At 39.7% G+C, this 22,467-nt stretch overlaps 1 protein-coding gene across 1 annotated transcript in view; it reads right to left on the reverse strand.

The window, feature by feature from the left end:
• The window catches only part of LVRN (laeverin), a 34,333-nt gene extending 12,072 nt beyond the window's left edge, over window positions 1–22,261 (reverse strand). Inside the window, exons 1-12 of the mRNA XM_077790376.1 lie at window positions 21,669–22,261; window positions 16,450–16,592; window positions 15,114–15,253; window positions 12,872–12,998; window positions 10,562–10,716; window positions 9,082–9,195; window positions 6,846–6,986; window positions 6,466–6,531; window positions 6,265–6,330; window positions 5,022–5,191; window positions 3,560–3,636; window positions 1,571–1,710 (exon numbers count right to left, since the gene is read on the reverse strand). Of these exons, the coding sequence (XP_077646502.1) occupies window positions 1,571–1,710; window positions 3,560–3,636; window positions 5,022–5,191; window positions 6,265–6,330; window positions 6,466–6,531; window positions 6,846–6,986; window positions 9,082–9,195; window positions 10,562–10,716; window positions 12,872–12,998; window positions 15,114–15,253; window positions 16,450–16,592; window positions 21,669–22,261 (1,932 nt within the window). The remainder of the gene's footprint in view (window positions 1–1,570; window positions 1,711–3,559; window positions 3,637–5,021; window positions 5,192–6,264; window positions 6,331–6,465; window positions 6,532–6,845; window positions 6,987–9,081; window positions 9,196–10,561; window positions 10,717–12,871; window positions 12,999–15,113; window positions 15,254–16,449; window positions 16,593–21,668) is intronic.
• Window positions 22,262–22,467: the final 206 nt, after the last annotated feature.

The raw sequence follows: 22,467 nt of genomic DNA on the forward strand, positions 1-22,467 counted from the left end.
CCAAAAGCAGACAGAAGTCAGGTGGCTTGGGTTGACACCCACCAGACAGGAACATGATGCTGGATGGAAACTGCATGTTCTTGTTCCACCTCTGGATACCAAGAAATATTATATACAGCATGACCACAAGGAACAGATGGTTTTGCACAACTGCTACCAAGAACACTTCCCACCAGGAAGCGTTACCACAAAGAACAGACAGTTTGACCACAGTGCCACCCAAGGCACTTTGCAAAGTTGTAGTTAATAAGGCAAAGAATGCACCCTGATCTTGTACATGACTGAGGATTGTGAGAACTTGATACAAAATTGTAGGCACAGATGCATGTGTCTGTCTTCCTCATCCTTCCCAGAAGGGATGCCTTATGGTAAGACCTGCATCCTTGGCCATGCTGAATGTTTTCACTCAATAAATTAGGCTTGTGATTGCAGTCCTATTGTTAGTGCTATCAATAGTTGTTCTGCAGTTAATGCACTTGTCACCATCAAACCAAAATAACTATTTTGTTGTCTTTAATAATCCATGCTACTTGTGAACCTGTCTTGTTTGAATGTGACCAAACCTATAGTTAATAGACTATTCCTGCACCTGAGGTCTGGCCCAGAGTTAAGTTTTTGCAACTCTATATGGTGCAAAAAAATGGCTCCAAATCAGCACACACCAGACATCTTGAAGAGTCTGAATCTTGTAGATTTGCCCTGAAAGAAAGAAGCTTAGAAGAAATGAAACCACTGTGCTGTAGGAAGGTTTAACGTGCTCTGATCAGCCTTGTGTCCAGACTTTCCAGAGAAAGATTGCACTGATTACTATTATGTCAAAAGGTTACATTTTCTCACTTTTGTTAGCAAAACCAATGAGCTGACGCTACTACTGCAGCCTCTGACTCACTATAGGATTAGGCAACACTGAAACCATGCAACCCCATCTAGAGTCACATTTGTTCTGTACCACTTTCACCTTCAGTTCAGCTATGGCAAGTCAAAGGTAGGATGAAGTCTATTCTAAATCAGTGTCTACAGAAGACTGAAAGAGAATTGATTGGAACTTCTAGGAAAATTATCCACAAAAATCCAAAACCAAAAAAAAACCCCAAACAAATCCACAAAACACCAATCAGCCAACCAACCAAAAACCCACCAAAAAAAAGTTGGGTTTTTTTTCTTTTTTTTTTTTTTTAATTCCACAGACAGAAACACTGTGGTTTGACAAAACATGGAAATAAACTTCCTCACAATTTTTCCTTCTTTATGATTGTTTTATACCAGCTAGGGCTCAAATCCTGTATTCATACTGAAAGCTCCTTGAGCCAGATTTAAAGACAACAGGAGAACCACAAGCTAGTAACACAAATTTGAAGAAAAAAATACAGTGTAAAGTTTTTTTTCATGCTTATCTGAAACTGTTTAGGCCTGTCATCTATCCACTACAAAAAGCCAGTGACTTTAGTGGTGCAATGGTGAGTTTGTCATTATTCCAAGGTTTCATCAATGTGAATCCAGGTAAAATCTGCATGAAAAAATATATGGAAAGAGTTTGCTCATAAGCTTGAGAAAACAAAAATCATCTTACCTTTGGGTCATTTTCTAGTAACCGTGCTAATCTCTTCAAGTTTAATTGGTCATAGTTCACTCTGTAGTATCCACTTAAATTTACATTTAGCAAGATCCAGTCATATTCTGACTCTGGTACTTGCATTTCAGGAAACATCTCTGTAAAGTGACATTAGAACATATCATTTTGTTTTCCATGCACTGCTTCTTTTGAATTTACAAACAATGGATTTGGTGCTTCTCTGAGACATGAGACACAAGTTTGAGGCTGGACTCAAAAAGAATCCCTCAGAAGCTCAGTGGAATTGAGATCTCTGCTCTGCACAGCAGGATGACTTCAACAAGCCAATGATTCCCCATGTACTGAGCACCTTGGGATTCTAAGGAGTAGGCTGAATATCCATTTTGCTCCAGCCCTTTTAGCTTAAAGGCAGCTGTGAGAGTTCAGAAAGTCTGCCCTGAGAACAAACTCTCAGGATAAGGCAAAATATCTTCCCACACCTGTTGTAGAGCAAGGACTCACAGCACACCTACTGCTCCCAGCTCCAAAACACAGTGCTCAGCACCTCACAGAAGAAATGACCACTTACCAGTATTCAGAAAAATGCAGATCAAGGAAAAAAACCCCCAAAACCTATTAAGTTTCACCAAGAGACAAGTAATTGAAACTGCTTATTTTAAAGAAGATAGTCCCATAATCCTTTTGAGTTGCATCACTCACTAGCAGCTTCCTCCTGCAGTCCATCTCACTACTTATTCAGATGTTCTCGCCTGAGGGACTGCTCCCAGAGCCTACAGTGCTTTGAAGGAGCCAGTGCAGCCTTGAAGGCTCTAAGCTGCCTCATCAGAAGAGTATTCTGTTTTCACATCCTGATTTGAGAAGGCAAACTCTGTTAGAACAGTAAATCAATACTGGTGAGTAATCTACACCCATCAGTGCTTTACTCTGAACAGAGGACTCAGACTCCAGTGTTTACACAGAGCAAGTACTTGCTTAGACAGAGCAAATACTGCAAGATTCATTCTGTGTTCAGAGAAATATACATGCATTTTTTCTTATTTGCCTGTCTGTATACAGTCGAATTAATGATCACTCAAGCTATCTTACTGCCTAAAAAAGAGAGGAAGTAACTTTTAACCCCTGCAAACCAAGGGTGGAGAGCTGCAATACGCACAGCATATTGAAGATTTGTTCTTAAGCGTTCCACTGCATTAGTCTCTGCATCTTCTTGTAACTCATCTAAAACTTGATGCATGCCTGACTTGCCAAAGCAAAATGATTGCCCCATTTTAATTATTATACTTTTTCTTTCCTATAAAAAGCTATCAGAAAGTAGTGAGTTCAGAAAGAACTGAATTTTTAATTTGGTTGGAGATGCCCATAAAATCACTTTCTATTATAAGACTTTAAAACTTGAAAAATCCTACTATTTTGATAATTTTAAATTTAATTTGAATAAACAAATTAAATTATGTCAAAACCATGAATTTTTTTGTTATTACAGATAATAATGTGTAACAATATTTGGGTTACTTCCCAAAACCAGTGTTATTTTTTCAGTCTTGTATCTACTACTTGAGCTGATAATTTTCTGGTATTTCACAGCTGAGATCCTGACTATGTTCAAAAGCTGTCATTAACCTCAATAAGATCTGAGGGAAGAATATTACAGAAGCATGAGTGTCTAAAAGTTTGAATTTATGTAAAAAAAATATAAAATCCAAATTTCTGTGGAAATCTCTACCCATAAAATGTGTTGTACCATATTACTAAAATCTCAAGATTATACTTAAGTTTGATGCAACATAGAAAAGAACATTATAATGACCTAATTGAAAAATCTACCACTATTTTGTAACACAAAATCATTACAAGAGATAAACAAAGACATTTCTGTATAAAAGTTTTATCTCCCTATTCAATTCAAATATGTCCTACTTTTAAAAAAGACTTTGGAGAGTTCTCATCACTTTGGTTTTAGAATGTGCAAACAAATACATTACTTACTGCTGCTTTTATCTAGCCAGGTTAAGGGTTGTGATGATCCATTTCTCATCCAAGAAATAGGAACAATCCAGGTGTTACTTAATAAATAAAAGGACTTGATTAAAATTCTTATACTTAAAAATCTCTCTTAGCTGATGCTAAACTACAGTGCAGATTAGTTCCATTTTACAAGAATCTCCATCTACCTTTTATCCTCTTTGATGCATGCAACTTTATCAAATAATGGTACTTCTGCTGGATCAGCATTTATCTTCTCCAAAAGGGAGCTTTAGCATGGCAATAAAAATAATATTGTTCAGGGCTAGGTATTTCAATACCATTGTCTTTCTGTGCTGTCTTTCCTTATCCAGGCAGTAATTTTATTCTCCCCACTTATTACACATCACCTTATTTCTGGAGACCTTAAAGCTACTTTTCAGAAGCATATCTACCAAAAAAAGGTCCCAAGAAATCAATACAACTGTCTTTCCAACAACTGTAATTTCTTTTCTGAGGGAATGTAAAACTTCTTTCTGGTAAAAGAGATGAAAGCTTCAAACGCCTGAAAAATTCTGTAGTACAGGTTCTGGGCTTTCTTACATTCACATGATAATTTGTGCTTGCTAACTGTACAGGACTTCACACTTGTGACTTGGAATGCCTTATCTGAGCTAACCAAGAATATTGAATGAATTAATGCTTTACAGTTCCTGGAGATTGGGAGCAAAGGAAACCCTGTGGCTCGTGTCAAAACTCCTTTTGTCTGTTTGTATTACCAGCAATAATTTCCAAGAAAAAACTGGTTTGGATTTTGCTCTCCTTTGCACTTTTTCATCTCATGGGCTCCATCCATACACCCCAAAACTCATATCAACTGCTTCTTCATAAATGCTCAAACCCTAGCCAGGAGTTTCTAAAGTGGGTGACAAGAGGCAGCTACTTCTATCATCATTTTCAGACATCTAAATTAGTTTTCAAAAGCCCCAGACACTTAGCAATGCTCACTGACAAGAACTTAAAACTGTTGTTCAGGTATCAGCACTTTTCTGAGAAACTAGTAATTTATTTAAGTATTTAAATGCAACCCTTCTATCCTTGTCAGGCAGAAGAGACTGAGAATGTGTGCACTGGAAAGAAGCTAAGCATGGTTCATCCAGGTCCCCAGTCTGTAAACCTCAGGGATGAGGAAGAAAGAAAATGCCAGGCAAAAATCCTCCCTGCAACACGCTCATCACCAACGTCTGATTTATTATTATGTGGCTGGAAAAGTCACTATTCCAGAGGAAAGCAACTTTTTGGAAAAAGCAAGCAGAATTTGCAGAACTACTGCAAAACACCAGCAAAATCTCAAACAGATTTTACTTGACTGCTTGTCACAAGAAAAAAAACATAAATTTAAAAATCAGAACATGTTATTGTAACTGAAGCATTTCCTGCAAAAAATGGGGTATAAGCATACAATAAAAACAGAAGCTAAACATACTTGTAAGAATCAGTACTCTTTCTATTGTTTTTATTAAAAAATTGTTCCTGTCTGATTGTTCCGGTAGTTAGATTTAATGTTAAAACTGGAAACCCATTTTGGCATGTCCAGGAATCCATTATTTGTTTTACAGGTGCAGGCAACTGAACTTCATCCTGTGCATCTACAACCTGAAAGAGAAAGACAAATTAGAAATACTTATGATGAACAAGGTATTTACTGATATTGCTTCAGTGAATTTCTGGGAGTGTTTCTAATGCAGTAGAGAAAATAATGCTTAGCAGCTTGCTGGTCTTTGGCCCAAAAAATTGCCCTTGGTGCAAAAAATCAATGTAGCAAATTCCAAGGAATCTTTCTGACATCCTAATAAAGACATAATGCAGGCATAAACCTTTTTCAGTAATTATGAAACACTGAGATGACACTTTTCATTCTACAATCTGCTGCAAATCTTTCAATTTTTAGTGTTAATATACTTACACATCTCTATGGCTATGATAGATTTGATTAGTTAATTTCACTCAAATAGAACTGATTGAACACAAATATATTTAAGTGACATAACAAACAAACTGAATAAGTGAAGACAAATTTGGAAAGACATTAAGCTGGAGTCCAAACTAGTGTGAATTGTTTCAGTCTTCACTGGTATAAAATATATCTGAATTGCACATCTGAAATTTTAGCACTCCCATTCCTAAGACAAATCTGAAACACAACAGAAGCCTTCTTTAGAGGACCAGGAAGGGGGATTTAAAAAAAAATAACCTAATATTAGCATTTGTTTTCTTTGTCAGATCTTTGCCAAAATCACTGAAGGGTGAAATGCTGAGCTACTGCCCTGGATATAGACTTTCCTGATCTGAACATACCAGCATCTTTGATCATCAAGCCCAAGGCATCACACACTCTGATCTAGCAAAATCCAAGCTCCAGAACAATAGACTATGTGATTTCATGTAGGCTAATGTAATGACCATGGAACCCAAAACTTTGCCTGGTCCTGATTTCCTATCTCATGTCTCTACTCCATGTACTCTGTCCCACTGATCTCAGCTGCATCAAAGCAGCCAAATAAATGCTTAAAAAGACATTAGCTGGGAGAACTGGCAAAGGAAATTTTATGTAGGACAAAGACTGCACTACAGATAGCCACATTTCAATGCAGTCTTCTACAAACAGTTTATGCCTTAAATCCGGATTGTGCCAAAGGGAAAGAACACTAGAGACATAAAATGAGTACCATCTGGATGTGGGTCCACAGATTATCTTGATTAGCATTTGAGAAAGAAAATTCTTTCAGATATGACTGTGGGGAAACAAAGAGAAACATCAGAAGTCACAGAGGTTCGATGAAAACCATTAGCAAGGCAAGTTTTTTTTGTACAACTGGCATTTTCAAATGTATAAATCAAGACAAAGGGGGTTATTTTTTCAAACTTACAATAAGTGCTCTGATGAACAACTTTTCAGTCAGGAAAACAGAAAGCATCCAGGTTATAGAAGCCCCCTAGAGTACAAAATAAAAAAAATGAAAAAAAAAAAAAAATTATTATTGCAATTACTGTTGCAATATGATTTAAAATGTTCCAGAGATGCTAGTTGGTCTACATCCACACTTCATATTTTACAGATGTTAAAAATATTTTCACGTCTTCCTTCATAGCCAAGTAGACTTGCAACACCCAATAAATTTGTGTGTGCTGAACGTGTGCTGAAACACATTTTGCATGACAAAATAGTTTTGTTCAGTTCCTTCCAAATCTACCTTGTGACATTAGCTTAGAATCTGCAATAAATGGGAAAAAATTTCTGGATTTTTACCTTGCTGTATGTGATGTTGTCAAACAGAGACATTAAAGAAAAAGATCCTTTGATCTTGTCTTCACTCTCTGACAGTGATCGAGCTATTTCACTGTCTTCCCTTAAGACAGGTTGTACTACATGAGCATAAAAGATTTTATCCTGCAAGAAGAAGACAAATCTTGTCATGTGAGATGAACAGAAGATACTAATTCTCTGGAGATAATGAGGAATTAGCACTATTAGGAATAATTTGTCTATAAACAAGCTCCCCAACTCCCTAGCTTTCTACTGAAGAACAGGGGACTACATACATGATCCTGACATTTTCTACATGCAGCACCAGTGATCAGTGAAAATATTACATCTTCAAAGTACTATGGGCTTGGGCCTGACAGTCAGTTACAATGAAATCCTCAGGCAAAAATAAGTCAACTATATTAAACAGCAAATGAACAAATACTGAAAACTGAAAGCCTGTATTTCATTTACTGCTGTTATGAATATGGCAACATATTCCTCCTAAATTCCCCATTTCTTTTGCTGCAACCCTGAGCAATAACCTAAAACCTAAGCTACTGAAGGTACCAGGGTTTAGCAATGTGGCATTGCTGCTGTCACCCCATGAGAAATAGGGAAGGAAAGTGTCTCCTCAGAAAATGTCTCCTGAGTAATTGTCACCTACCACAGTCAACAGCACAGAGAAGGGAGTGGAGCACCTCTCCTCTAAGAACAGGCTAAGTGAGCTGGAACTGCTCAGTCTGAGGAAGAGAGGGCTCAGAGGGATCTTGCCAGTGTATGCACCTGAAGGGAAGCTGAGCAGAGGACAGAGAAGGCTTTTCCAGTGGTGCCCAGTGACAGGACCAGAGGCAATGGGCACACACTGAAACACAGGAGGTTCTCTCTGAACACCAGGAACAGCTTTTTCACTGTGAAGGTGACTGAGCATTTCCACAGGTTGCCCCGAGAGGTTATGAAACCTCCATCCTTGGAGACATTCAAAAGCTGTCTGGGCAGTCTTGGGCACTTGGATCTTGTGTGGCCCTGCTTGTTGAGGGAGGCTGGACAAGATTACCTCCACATGTGCCTTCTAACCTCAGCCATTCTGTGACTCTGTGAACATTTACGACTCACAAAACTTTGCAAGAAAGGCCTATATTCTTACACTTAAGTGATTTAGTCTACTTTCCCAAAGCATATTACCTAACTGCAATGTATCAAACAGAACAATTGCCCAGTGTTAATATTTACTTTATGGACATAAATTACAACTGCTGATTTCAGAAAGGCAAGCTTCTAAATTAAATGTTTTAATTAAAAAGAAGTCAATAATTTATTTCCAATTTAAAATTTGGAACCTTTACACTTTTTAGTGGTATTAAGACACTTTATTGCAAAGAATAAAGTGAGCTGTTGTTGAAATTAAAAAAAGAAGATAGGCATATCCTGTAACCTAGAAATCCTCCTGACAGAAATTGTTTTGCATGCCTTTATTTGTTTCTAATCAAACATGTAATTAAGAGCTTTGGTGAATGCAAAAAGGAAATTAACAAAAGGTGTTTCAACTTAGCCAAATAAAAAGCACCCTGGAGCAACTGCCCAGATTTAAGGCCCTTTCTTCCTTCAGAAGCTAATGGCACCATGAACAGACATTTAATTGCATGGAGAAGTGCACCTCATCTCATGACTGCAATTACCAGCCCCTATCCATCTGTCTCTCAGTTTAACAGTGGACAGAGTCTTCTAATATGCCATGGGATTTATACTTATTCCCATTTGGGCAGAATGGGAAGGAATTTTACCCTGCTGTTGGATTAGCTACGTGAACTGTATTGATCTTATCTACAACCAGACATCCAGGGACGCAGTGGAGTAAGCAGACTCAAAATGACCTGGCCTAATCTCTGCCTGGTAAAGATACCTGAGGACTGGGATAATTAGAAAAGAGTGTGGCAGGTGAGGAGGAAAACCATCAGCTACAAAAGGATCCAGGAGAGAAATCTGGGTTTGCTACATGACAGATCTAGGGCCAAACACCCACTCCTTGCTACTGCAGAACCCCAGCTGTCCACCTGTTCTCTGCACCAGCTGTAGAGGGCTGGATATGATCACGGTGCCCCCACAGATGGAGACCTACAGGGATAGAAGCAAGACCTACTGGTCTTTCCCCAAGGAGTGAAGTTTATAATAGCACTGTTCAATTAAATCCCATCTCCCACACCTTTCTTACGTGATGGAACTTTGCATAGGCACTTACCAGGGAAAGCTTGGGTTCAACAAAGGTAGCTCCCAGGTACTCAAAATAAGTTGCCAGGCCCTCATTAAGCCACAAATCATTCCACCAGTTCATTGTAACCAGATTTCCAAACCACTTAAATTAAAAGATAAAACATCTCAAAATCTCCTTGGAGTGCTGTTTTCCAGTTTTTGCAGGTTAAACAGCTTTTTCTGGTTAAACACACATAAACAGGCTGATGAAGTAAATTTATTTAATGTCTACATGTAAATTGAATAAAATGATGAACATTCCTTCAGGTAGTGAAAATTCAGTAGAAAAAGATGTACTTTAGAAAAAGTCAAGAGGTTCAGAGCAGTAATTTTTAAATTGCTTAATTTACAATTTCATACCATGAGGATCAATCTCAGTGCATTATGTAATTCATAAAGAATATTTCATTTTAAAGACTTCTCACTATAAGTTAAATTTCTAAAATATCATACCAGGCTATTATTAAAAGTAGGGCATTTATCAAACAATTACAAAATCATCTTTCCATGCTCTTAACAAAGAGAAATTGTCAAAGGAATGATACACAAAACTGGGGAAATAACCATTTCCAAAACCAGCAAACCCCTCTCAGGCCAAGTACAAATCTTCTGAAACAGCTGCTGTGTACTCATATCTGGCATTTAATACTTAACAAAAAACTGATCCTTTCTGGATTTACATTTTATTTTCTAATTGTTAAAAAACAGAACTACAAGTTTATTGTATTATTTCTTTGGCCTCAGTAAAAACACTCTGCTCATCTGAACGTATGCAAAGGTACAGACCTTGTCAGAAAGGCATAAAAGTGCACTAGCCAAGTTAAGCTTTTTTTGCTGATTTTACTGACTAAGTGTAAATAATTGTTGCTCTGTCAAATAACAGGAAATTAAACATTGTCAATAAGGAAGTGCAATTGTATTATCATTGCAAATAAAGTAAGAAAGAATTCATAAATCTCTATGAAATCTGGGCAAAGATCCAGGCCAAAGTATTTTTACATTAGTTTTGTTCTATTTTACTATGGGCTGTGTCTTACAGAAAAACAAATACCCTTTGCAATATGTACATGCACTGCCACTATAAAAGAATACTGATAAACTCAGTATGAGTGTCCTAACAAAATGGTAAGTTCATTGTATGGAGAGTACTGTCATCCCTACATCCCTAGTGTCCTTCTCTCATGTCATTCAAATACTGTGTAAGAAAAAAAAAGTATCTCATTAACAGTTTTGCATCAATGAGTCTTGTACAATCAGTCTGTAAGATGAGAGAACCTACTTTTAACATTGCTTTATCAGCAGAACATATGATCAAATAGGCTTTCAGTTCTCTGGTGCTCATATACACTCTCTACTGCTAAGTGATTATTTTGCTTCTATTAATCAATAACTGCATCATCAGCAAACTGTGAGGAAAAAATGTCACAGGCAAATAATGTAAATACATGTATAGAATTTTTACCACATGCCTGGTGTCCTAGTTCATGTGACACAATTAAGGCAATCATTGCCTTCCTGCTTGTGAATTCATCACTTGGGAGGTTCATCAACGATGCTTCTTGGAAAATCATTAGCCCCCAGTTTTCCATACCACCTGCTCCAAAATCAGGCAGTGCGACCAGATCTAAATTGATTCAAACAGACACACACACAAAAAAGTGTTATCTTAAACATTTTCATAAATAAAGTGCTCACAATGTTAATGCTCACACTGGATCAGCACCCCACTGAAGGATAATACATGGTAGTGCTTCTTTGTGGCATTACAGCAAAACTTGCATATGATCACTGAAATTTCTTCTTGTCATGCTTTTCACCTACGATGCCATTCTTTCAGGAAGCCACATAATTAATTCCCACAAAGCCCAGATCTGTACTGTATTTTCTACCTACAAATGTTCTAAATGAAAATTGTGGTTAGAAGAGAATATATGTTCATTGCTGTCAGAACTCTTTCTCTGGGTGTTTCTCCTGTGTTTGGGTAGGATAATAATTACCTTTTTTTCAGCCTAGCAACTGATAAAAAAAAGTCTTGCTCTTTGAGCTGTGTGAGAAGAGGTATCTTTTACACTCTTGTTTGAAAGGTGCCTTAGAAACATCATCTCTTTATGTACACAGCAAGATTGTCACCTCTGTACTGCCCTTTCTGCCTTAAGTACAGGGATTACTTTTCAAATGTGAGAGCCAGACAAAACAATTAGGGTCTCAAGGAAACACATACTGTTTAAACCCAGCAGCAAAAATCAAAATTTGGAAAAGGTTACAAAGCATTTAGAGGCAGCTGACCACAAGAAAGCTGCTGTCAAAAAGTAAGGCAATTAATGCAAGCATGGTGCTGAATCCCATTACAAGTAGACTGCATCTCAATTGGGATTATTGCCTCCATTTTACAGCAAAAGTATTTCACTTTTGGAGAGACAGCCCTTATCCAGCCTTGGGGCAGGAGATCTCACTTACAATGGCATTAAAATCAGGTGTACAGAAACCCTTGAAGACCCCTGTATTTAAATGTGCTCCTTCTTAATTTCACATTTGGAGTTTGCAATAGAAATCTCTTGCATTTACAAGGAGGCAGATTGGTCTAATTTTACTATTTTTTAAGTGAAACTTCAAAGAAAGACACTGGGAAATCCAGTGGATATTGCATGGCATTACAGTGGAGATTGTAATGGTATTACAGCCCTCTCTGAAACTGAAATCCTGCCTAGCAGGAAGTCTACAATACTGTTTCTCTACTTCTGTTGTGTAATAGTTTTATGCTAATTAATTAATGTATCGACATTGCTGCTAAACACAAGAACGCAAGCATGAAACAGAAGAATCTATAGCCCTTGACTAGCTTGTAAGATTACTAAAACAAGAAAATTAGAAGAGTGTAGACTGCATATATTGCATTTTCCAAAGGAAGTATAGTGCTTAATTCTACAAGTCATTAGAAATATACCGAGATAAAAAAATTCACACATAATAAAATTTATTTCTTTCAAGTGCCAAACTACAGATTTGACAAATAACAAACTATCCAGTCAAGAAAAGAGGGAAATTCCTTTCCCCCAGTCCTGCAATGTTCTAAAATAATTGGTAGGCTGAGAAGTAATTTTAGATAAGAACTGTTTACTGTCTTCTCAATATTCTACCCATTTTCCCATAATATTAATGCTGAAACCCTTGAGAATCCAAGCACAAGTAGCAAACAAACAGCACAGTGAAACTACATGGTGTCATCATTTTTTTTTTGACTGAAGTTTGACTGAACCAACTTACCCAATGTCCATTTGAAGTAGAGACAATGTTTTCCTGCAGGGCAATCCTCCCTGTTTTTCTGGGGAGGAATGTGTAGGAACACCCAAGACAAGACCAGAAGATACTGAAGAAAGCAAGGAATGCTTTGTGGCGACATAGGCTGCATATAGGCAGTGTGGATTTACTTAAAGGACATAGAAACTACAACACCCTTGCATTTTGTGATCTGTGATCCCAAAGACAGCCCATGTGACTGAACTACACCTTTCAACCCACTTTGTTGTACAACCTGCCCCTTTTATTAGGAAAATTGTCTTTAAAAGAATAAGTGGAATGCAAAGATAAGAATGTTGAGTTATAGGTTAGCAAAAGCCATGAGACAGAAAGGAGAATCCAGTGATTTAAAGTTTAGGGGGTTTATTCCACGAATGTGGTACACTGTAAAAGGAGAACCCTGAAAAAAAACCCATAGCTTCTGTGAGCATTCCACCATCAGCAGCCATTTCTGATCCATTCCAGAAAATAAGGCATCTCACCTGTCTTTGGCAGAGGGTAGCTGACATTAAGTATGTCTTCCAGAAATGAAAATATTGGGCCTGTGATATTTAAAGCATAGTCAACATACCCATTTTTAACTGCCTCCTTCCGGGCCCAAATACGTATCTGAAATAAAACAAGGAAGAATTATTTTAAACAATCCTTACATTTCATTTTCTTTGCTTCTCTTCTGTGAGTCATTGTTGAAATGAAAAATGCTGTCTGTCCACTCCAGACCATGCAATGAAGTTTTTAATTTAAAAAAGTCCAACTGAAGTTTTACTGGACTTAACACAATGCAGCACAGACACTGATCCTGCTAAAATCTAGCAGAGTTCCAGTACTTCAAAAGGACAAAGATTTGAATACAACTATACACTGCAGGAACAAATGAAATCATAGATTTTATTTTCTTAAGTGAAAAACACTGCAAAACTATTTAGAATTACACACTTAAAGCAATGTATTCCAGTGAGTGTGTCTGGGCAACAAGCTTGTGTTTAGCCCACCTGAAGAGAGAGAAATAGATGTCCAGAGAGTGTTTGCAGTCCTAACATGCACATGTTCTCTCCTCCTGAACTTTCTCTGAGACCACTAGCCTCCCCTCTGCGGGAAAGAACAGGTGACATCTGAAGACATGACATCTGTACCTCTGAGTAATGAAGACCACAGCAGGAAAAAATCTTTCCCCTCCTGTGCCCATTAACTTTGTACCGTTGCTGAAGAGAGCAGCTGCTTGCGCAAAAGTGATGGAATAGCCTGAGAAAAGGTTTATATCTCCATCATGTATCTCTGAACAAGAGACACTCTGCCAGGTGCCCAGCAGGTCAAAATCATCACATTTCTTGCATCTAAATGCAACACATGATCTCACAAGGAGCTGCACAGCCAAACTCTAAAAGCATAACTGGGAAGCATTAGGATTTAATTCACAATGGGAAAAAAAAAACAAAACATATTCAGTCAAGAGAGGCCCTCTTCTCCACCAAGGCTTCAGAAAAGATTCAAAGACCTGATCACTTAATTTTGCAAAACCTAAACACAACTAGCATCTTAAAATCCTAATCCTAGTATGAGCTTTGAGTGTTTCAGGTTACCAGAAACATCAAAACAGGCACAATAAACATGGTCACACAAATAGTGTGGAGGCAAAAACTGAGCATCTCTGTCCAAAACCAAGGGGTGAAATACCCTCTCCACTCAATCTCACAGAACACAGGCAGTGCCTTTTCCCTTTGAAAAACAGCTCATTTGAATACTCTGCTTTGTTGATTCCTCAGTCTAAGAACTCAGTCCAAGAACTAGGCCCAAGAAAAAGCCACCACAGCCATAGCTGTAAGTACCCAACAAGTTCAACACAGGAGATGGCAGGTCTCACATGCCATATCCAATCTTCCCTTTAAAAAAGACTGTGCTCCTTAGACAATCTCTGCAGTGTCCATTTACATTGTCCCACCTTTCCCCAGTAGGATGAGAGTGAACGAACCATGAAGTGCTCTCATTTAATAAGGAGATAAAGTAAATCCTATCTTTAATAGCTTTATGCTTGAACTTACTACTTATTTTGGAAAAACTTGATTCATCTTTTCCCTGTTGATTTTGAATGAAAGAAAAGAAGTGAAGCAACTGCTGCCCATGCAGTACATTTTTTCACAGCTCCTCTCAACAAGCCTTGGCTGTTTTAATCTTAAGAAAAAAGGTGCATACTCACAGATGAAGAAACTTCAGACCCAAAACAGTCACTTTTGTAGGCTAAAAAGTGCATACTGTGGAATAGAAGGTTAATATACTAGTATACAAAATGTTTGGAGCACAGTGTTACGCCTACTGATGTCGCCATGTGGCTCCTCAATGGACCTTGAGGAACAAGGCACATCAGTGGTTAGTCACAGCAGTGGAAATGGGTATGTTTTACAACTAAGACACCTAAGAAAGTAAGAAGATCATGAATTATAACCAGTACTTTCTGCAGAGTAGCTTCTCCTAGATTTTAACATACATAGGCCATACCTACTTGCGCAGTTGTATGAAACGAACAGGACAACACAATAACTAATTGTTCCAAAGGAAAGCTTTCTGCAGAAATATCTATGGAACAAATGTTAGCAGTTTTGCTACATAAGTAGATAGTTTGGAAATGTTACACAGTTAATGTCTGTGATGTCTTCAAACCACACAAGGCACCAGAGGGCCAACTTCTGTGGTAAATTTCTATTATGTGTTAGACAGCCTCATATATACCTCATTTCCCCGCTCAGTTCTGGTGACATAATCGAAATCACAAATCACAAAAGCAGTCAAGTAAGTTGACATTTTCAGTGAAGTGTTAAATGTGGTAACTCTCCACAGGCTTCCATTTTCATCCTTCACTTCAGATACATCTAGGAAAAAAGCCAAAGAAATACTCAAACCAAAGTTCTTCCATAATAAACAAGGAATTTTGTGTTTTCTGCATGTTTATTTTTTACCCCCTTCTTCAATATGGTGTATTCCTACACTAACTCATGTTTCTGGGAGAAGGAAAGGAGCCAGACTTGTTGCTACTGACATGTACCAGAGCTGCGACCTTCCATGCAAGGAGCAAATATTCACTCTTTGGCTTCCTGACTAAAGTCTTGGAAGGGTATCAAACTCCATCAGTTTTAAGCTGTGGGCAAGCTGAGGGCAATTTATCCCATGCTACCTATCTAAAACATACAACCTGTTATGACCAAAATACTGGTCAGGTCTGCCTAAGAATTAAATACTTAATCAGATACCTTCCCTCGAAGTAAGAAGGACATAGGCAAGATTCTTTGGAGTAGAAAATGCTTCCAATGATTGTCACAGCAATCCCACCTATTATAATTCCTAAGTTATTTAGTTTCTATGCAAATATCATGAAACTTAATCTTATGACTGAAAATTATTTAGTTGAAAAATAAAGACTAATGGCATTGAACTGCAAAAAAAGAGTTTTTAAGAAGGAGGCAAGAGACCCAACAGTTCCTCTAGGAATACTAATTTAGAAAATTTGTTTGGAATCTTATACTCCACAGACATCCCAGTTGAGATCCCAGCAAGGGACAGAAGGAACATCTCCAGAGCCTTATAGTCCTTGTTTCTATTCTGCACATACACAGGAGGCTGGAATGTCTCTGCCTGGAAAAAATATTTTTGTTTGTTATAAACATCTTAACATCTATTGAGAATTAAAGGAATCCCTTGATGTCACAAATACATACTTTGCATTCCTGGAGACACCATTTTGCTTGAAAATTACATCACACAATATGACAGACACACTAACGAAGCAGTAAATATCAGACGTCAAACTCTGTGCAGCCTCCAGCAGGCAGAGGAGAGCACACCACAAGTGATAAAATTGTTTAACGGAATGGTTACCATCAGAGAATTATGAATAACAGTGCCCAGATTTTTAAGCTCATAGGCATAGATTTTCTGTGCCTTTTGAAGACATTAGCAAATAGACAACAGAACACTTTTTTGGTGACATAAACTTCTCAGGTGAATTGCACCCTTTTTGAAAGTAACGTAGCGGGAGAAAAAGACATACATAAAGTTGTTGTTTACCTACCAATAGCAGGCATGTTGGAAAGAGCCACATAGCTTGGGTCATGGATAATTTTGATATTAAATGTAGCCTTCATGGCAGGTTCATCAAAACATGGGTAAACTCTCCTGGCATACGTTGGTTCCATTTGGGAGGCAATGAGCATTCTGTATTAAAAATGCAAATAAGATTAATTCAGTATGCCATAGCTGATTAAAATGCATATATAACACATAGAGACAACAAATCAGAAAAAGCAGCAAGTGAAGCACATGGATATGCAGATTTGGAAAAGATTCAGCTATTATTTAAAGTCATTACTAAATCCCCATACCCAATGGCCAGTTCAGTTTGAATGTTTGTAGAGAAAAGCAATTTTTTAAAATTGCATTTGGGTTTTTTCCTTGCAAGCATTTCCCAGATTAAATATTTGAGCATTTCTGTTAGTTTGCTAAAACAGAGTCAATTAAAGCTTTCCATACAGCAGACTGTATCTCTTTATGTTCTTCCCGCTAATGCATGCATTTTTATTATTAAACACACATTTTTATAAAACATAGTGATAAATGTTAACTACCTGCACATGCATGCACTTGCACAACTCTGACAAATGCCACTGAGAAGCTCCCTTGTGAATACAGCACCAGTGCTGTCCCACTGACCAGCAAGCCCAGAATAATATTATAAAAGCTCCTTTATGCTAAGGAGCTACACCTCACTTGAGGCAGATCTCTGTGGCACACTGTGACAGATGCACTCCTCCTGCATGAATCAAGTGAGCTTCGCTGCACTCAGATCCTCAGCAAGTAGGTCTAATCAAGGTTAATCCTACTGTGTGAGGTTGTCAGTGAGAATTCAGCAACAAACTAAAACTGGACACTGGACTAGACTGGTAAATGGTAGGAACTGCATTAATAGCAGAAAAACTGACTACAAATCAATCGCTTTGCACCATACTATGTGTAGCTATCAGTCTGCTGAGCTCTGCCTCCACAACACCTGGCTGCAGGGCAGCAATCTCCCCTCAAGGGGGTATACCTCTCAAGGTTACCCTTGAAGTCGTAAGACTACCTGGTGCCAGACATGGAAGAGCTGGGGACATTTTCTGCCTTCATGCAGAAAAGATTTTTTATAGGGAACTTAGTTAATAATCGTTGTACGCCATCACAACTTTAAGTGTAGAGCATTGACTTCTAATCCATCCATACTTACTAAATACTAAAATATCTGTTTGTACTTAATACTTATTAATTGTTAAATATTAAAACCTGAAATAACTGTTGGAGATATCTCTGACTCTTCTGCAACACACACTTGCTGAAAGTAAAAGATAAATCAATGTATTGTGGCAGAACTCTCAACAAGCTGTACGTCTGAGCTGTTCACATGAGGGCAATTCATACCAAGAATTAGAAAAAATACACATGCAAGGGTGTTCAAAGCTCCAGATCTGTCAGCCAAGGAGTACCAGCAGCTGGGCATACAAGAACAGAATGATCTCCTGCTTCTGTGACCTCACTACTACAGGGCAAATATTTTTCTGTTGTAGTTGAGGTGCTCTCCAGCAGTTTATTCACACCAAGGTCAAAAATGTTTATTGTTAGCACTGAGGCATCCCAAATGAGCTGGGAGCCATCGGGACAGCACCCATATGTAAGTGGGTAATGACTCAGATCTGCACTATATTCTAGTAATTGGTGCAGAAGCAACTAATAAAAAATCAGTGCAAATACTGCGTTCAGTTACATTTTGGAATGCCTGTTTAGCCCTATCCAGTCAAGTATTTTATGCACAGGACGCATGCATAGTGGTTTCCAAGAAAAATTCCAAAAGGATTTTGAAATACTGATGCAAACAGCGACATGCATAAAGCCTGCACTTCATAGTAAAGCCTATGGGATCCTTTAACCCTGAAGTAGCACACATGAGCTCATTTATGGTAGTGCAAGAAGATCTCTGTGCAGAACAATGAACAACAAAACCCCTGCATTGTGTATGTTTGAGCCACCAGCACTAGAAAAGAAGAGCAAAACTGGTTTCTGTATCTTTCTGCCTACCACATCATGATATGGACTACCACAGCTACATGCAGAATACTGATTCCCCATTTCCAGAGGAAACCCTTCAAACATTTAAAGCTCGAGAAGTGTGAGCTTCTTCCCTTTTCACTTCCTTTGATCCTGCAAGCACTGCAGATATGGGCTACCCTTTATCCATAGTGAGTGCTCCCATTTTTCAGTGTTTTCTTTTGTGTATAAGACATGATCAGGAGGGTAGTAGGAATTGTCAGCATCGGTAAAAACACATAGAGTCAAACTGATAACAAAAAATTTCTGTGTTGAATATTCAGTGAAGTTGTAGCCTTGATTTATTCTTTTTTCACAGAGGTAAGGCTAAGACTTCTGAAAATAGCTGTCACTCCAAACAGCTTTCTAACTCAGACCAACAACAGTGGGGTTAGCTGACCAAGAAATATGCCCAATAAAAAAGAAAGTTCAGATGGAACAAACATTTCAGGGACTTCACTTCTCAAAGCTTGCCTTGCTCAGACTCTTCTGAAATTAGAGATCCTCAGCAGTTCCTCAAGCAGAAATCACAAAAGCCACTAAGGCTTCTAGCACATGCCAGAAATACAGGACTGCATGACCATAGACAGAGGTCACATTTTCTATTACAGCTGTTGGTTTCAGTCAGGTGCTGAACTCAGAAAGCCTTTGCAGGACCCAAGGGTCTGCTGAAGACTGGTACAAGTCACTTTAGAAAAATTACAGGACAGTCTGCTGGAAGTGTGAGTTTCCTTGCAGAACAGTAACTGGCTTTGTACTGACAGCTGAAGGGCACTGAAAGATTTTTATCACTCCTCATCTATGTAATCCATTAGGATCAAACTTCTTCTGTCATTAATACCTTGACAGACCTTACAAATCACTCAAAACGTATCTCTTCCAAGCAAAACCCCTTCAGTGTTTTTGGAACACATCAGGTTAGGAAATGGCTGGTAAAGTGATGACCTAAGTCTTAGTGAAGGAAAAATAACTATTTTACATATAGTTATATAATATAGTTTTATATATATAATATATATAATAGTTGCATATACTATTGCATACCTTCAATTCAGAGGAAACCTTTTTTAAAGACAAATAAAAAATACGCAAAATCATTCAATAATATCTGTAATTAGGAACAAATAAATACCAAATATCAGTTATCGGGAACAAATAAAAAAACAGTACATTACATCTACACTCAGTGGATTTTCTTTGATTTATTCCATTGTCTAAATACCACGGTCATCTTTTTAGCCAGACTTTCTGGTTAAAAAGTGGTGAGCTTTATGATGAGCTAGGAATGAAAAGGAGCATTTGTCATAAACCCTCTAAACACCTGGAAACTTAATTATACACATTATTTGAATAATTTAAAACTTTTTTCTTATTTTCTAATGTTCCAGCAAGGCTAATAACAACTTTTTTTTTTCCAGATACTCTGAATTATGTACAGCCTGAATAAAAAAGAATCAGCATCTAATTCAGTATTTCTTATGTTGCCTGATATCAAAAGAGAAAAGCTCTTGCAACAGTATTAAAACTGTAAGATAAAAAAGCAGTTATTTATTGGAAGCTTCCAGGTGCCTCCACATTTATGGTCTGTGGGCTTGCCAGTTTCAAATTTCTACAACTTTTATAAGTTTAACAATTTATCATATTTGTTATCATATAATATGGACATAACAAACATTGTCCAATGAGAAGACCAGTTGGAAAGGTAATTTTTCCCATAGGTACTTTCCCATTGGAGTTGGTCCAGGGCTTCTTTGGCCCACTTCTTGTTATGTCTTCTCAGATTCTGACTGGAAAAAAAATGTTTTTCTTGTAGGTCCTCTGCTTGAAAATAAGACTAAACAGCATTTCAGGAATGTGTTGGAAAGTTAGCTTATTCCTCTAAAATGTAAGAGAAAGAGCAGAAAAATACCAGGATCTGAGTAATCACATATAAATGGTCCAAAAAGCTGCAAATATATAAAAAATACTTAAACCCCAAAAATCTTTAGGCATCACTCAGATAGGACTTCATTGAATTTATACCACATTAGAGAGTACAGTGGCACAGAATTAAGTTATTAAGTAATTAAGTACTTATTCCTTTCTAATTTGGATATTTATAAAACTATGTAAATAAAAAAATTCTATATTTTTCTTAGCTTGCAGGAATAATCCTGTGAACAACAATCAGTGAATGAAGAACCAGCAATTAAATAAAAACAGAATGTGCTTCCCAAAATACTTATAGTCATATTGCACTTTTCTCTAAGGCTTAACAAATTATCATTTTTTCCTTGAAAAAGAAAAAGAAAAAAAATAAACAATAAAAATAAATAAAAAAGGAAAAAGGAAAAGGAAAAGGAAAAGGAAAAGGAAAAGGAAAAGGAAAAGGAAAAGGAAAAGGAAAAGGAAAAGGAAAAGGAAAAGGAAAAGGAAAAGGAAAAGGAAAAGGATTGTTTTGAGGGTGAAAATTATTTAGATGATTGACTAGTTGATAAGTGGACACTGTTCCAGCATTGACTTTGGAGTTCAAAAGAGAAGAAAAGCATCCTGATAGCACCCACAATGCAAGTCACGGATTGTCTGATAACAGCTGAACAAGTTCATGTGCCATTAGCACCTACAAGGAAGGCACAGCTGTTTAAAGCATCCATCCTACTCCGCCATGCTTCTGAAATTGCATGTGGACAGCGTCTCTAAACTCCTGCCCAAATCCCGGGTTCACCACAGACAGAGGTTGAGGAGGTGGGGAGTTGTCAGTGTTACACGGACATGTGTGGGGCCGGATAAAGATTCTGAGACGGGTTCCATCTCCCAGGCACTGGGCACGGATAGCGTCTGACCCCCTCGCTGCAGTCAAAGGCACTGAGAGGCCAGAAGTTGTCCAGCCCGTGTTGCAGGTCAAGTCACCTGCCGACGGAGAGCCAGGGCAGTCTGGCCGATGCTCTCCGGAGCGCGGAGCAGCCGGCCTGGGCACAGCCCGAAGCTGTGGAGCCCGCGATGCGCTCCCGGGGAGGTGCTCACACAGCGCGGAGCAGTCAGTCCCCTCTCCCGCGCCCGACAGCGAGCAGCTCCGCCCGGCGCGGTGCCAGCTCCCGCAGCCTCCCGGCACGGGCGACCCCGACCGCGGCCGTAGCACCCCCGCTGCCGTCGGCGCAGGGGCTCGGGGTTCCCGCAGCGGCCGCCGCCGCCGCCTACCTGTTCTGCCCCTGGTCGGTGTAGCGGGTGAGAAAGAGCCCGTCGAGGTCCTCCTCCAGCCGGCCCTGGAAGCCCAGCTGCAGCACGTAGCTGTGCCCGGCGCGGAGCCGGCCGCGGAGCTCCAGCACCGCCACCTCGCCCGCCTCCTCCTGCCGCAGCCCCGCCACCTCCACGGCGGCGCCCGGCTCGGACCGGGGCCCGCGCACGGCGGCGGCCCCGCGGCTCCGCAGCCCGGCGCTGTGCAGCACCGCCGTGTCCGTGTCCTGGAGGCAGCGCACCGTGATGTTCACCTGCCCGGTGAAGGCGAAAGGCCCCGCCTGACCCGGGCGCACTCGCGGCCACAGCTCCAAGTCGTAGTGGAGCGGCAGGAGGTGGCGGGGCAGGCGGCGAACGGAGCTGGCAGCAGGAGCGGGCGGCGGAGGGGCGGCGGGGCCGGGGGCGCGGGGCGAGGGCGGCGGCGGCGCCGCCTCCTGCCGGCAGCGCCCGTAGAGAGCGGCGAGCGCCAGGAGCGAGGCCAGCAGCGCCAGCAGCAGCGCGGCCCCCACGGCCGCCGCCCGCCGCCCCACGTAGAGTCCCCCGCCGCGGGTCCCCATCCCCGCCGCTCTGCGCCCCGACGGCCGCGGCCCTGCTACTTACGGGGCGGGGGAGTGAGCGCGCCCGAGGGCGGGACGGGCCGCGCCAGGGGAGTCGGGTTCCCCCCCGTCCCGGGGAAGCCTCTCCGCCAAGGGCTGCTCCGGCGGCGGCCCGGGGACACCGGCCCCGTGCGGGCAGCGGCGACGCGGCAGCCTTAGGGGGGGTA

The sequence above is a fragment of the Lonchura striata genome, chromosome Z, assembly GCF_046129695.1.
Source record: "Lonchura striata isolate bLonStr1 chromosome Z, bLonStr1.mat, whole genome shotgun sequence".
NCBI lineage: Eukaryota > Metazoa > Chordata > Aves > Passeriformes > Estrildidae > Lonchura > Lonchura striata.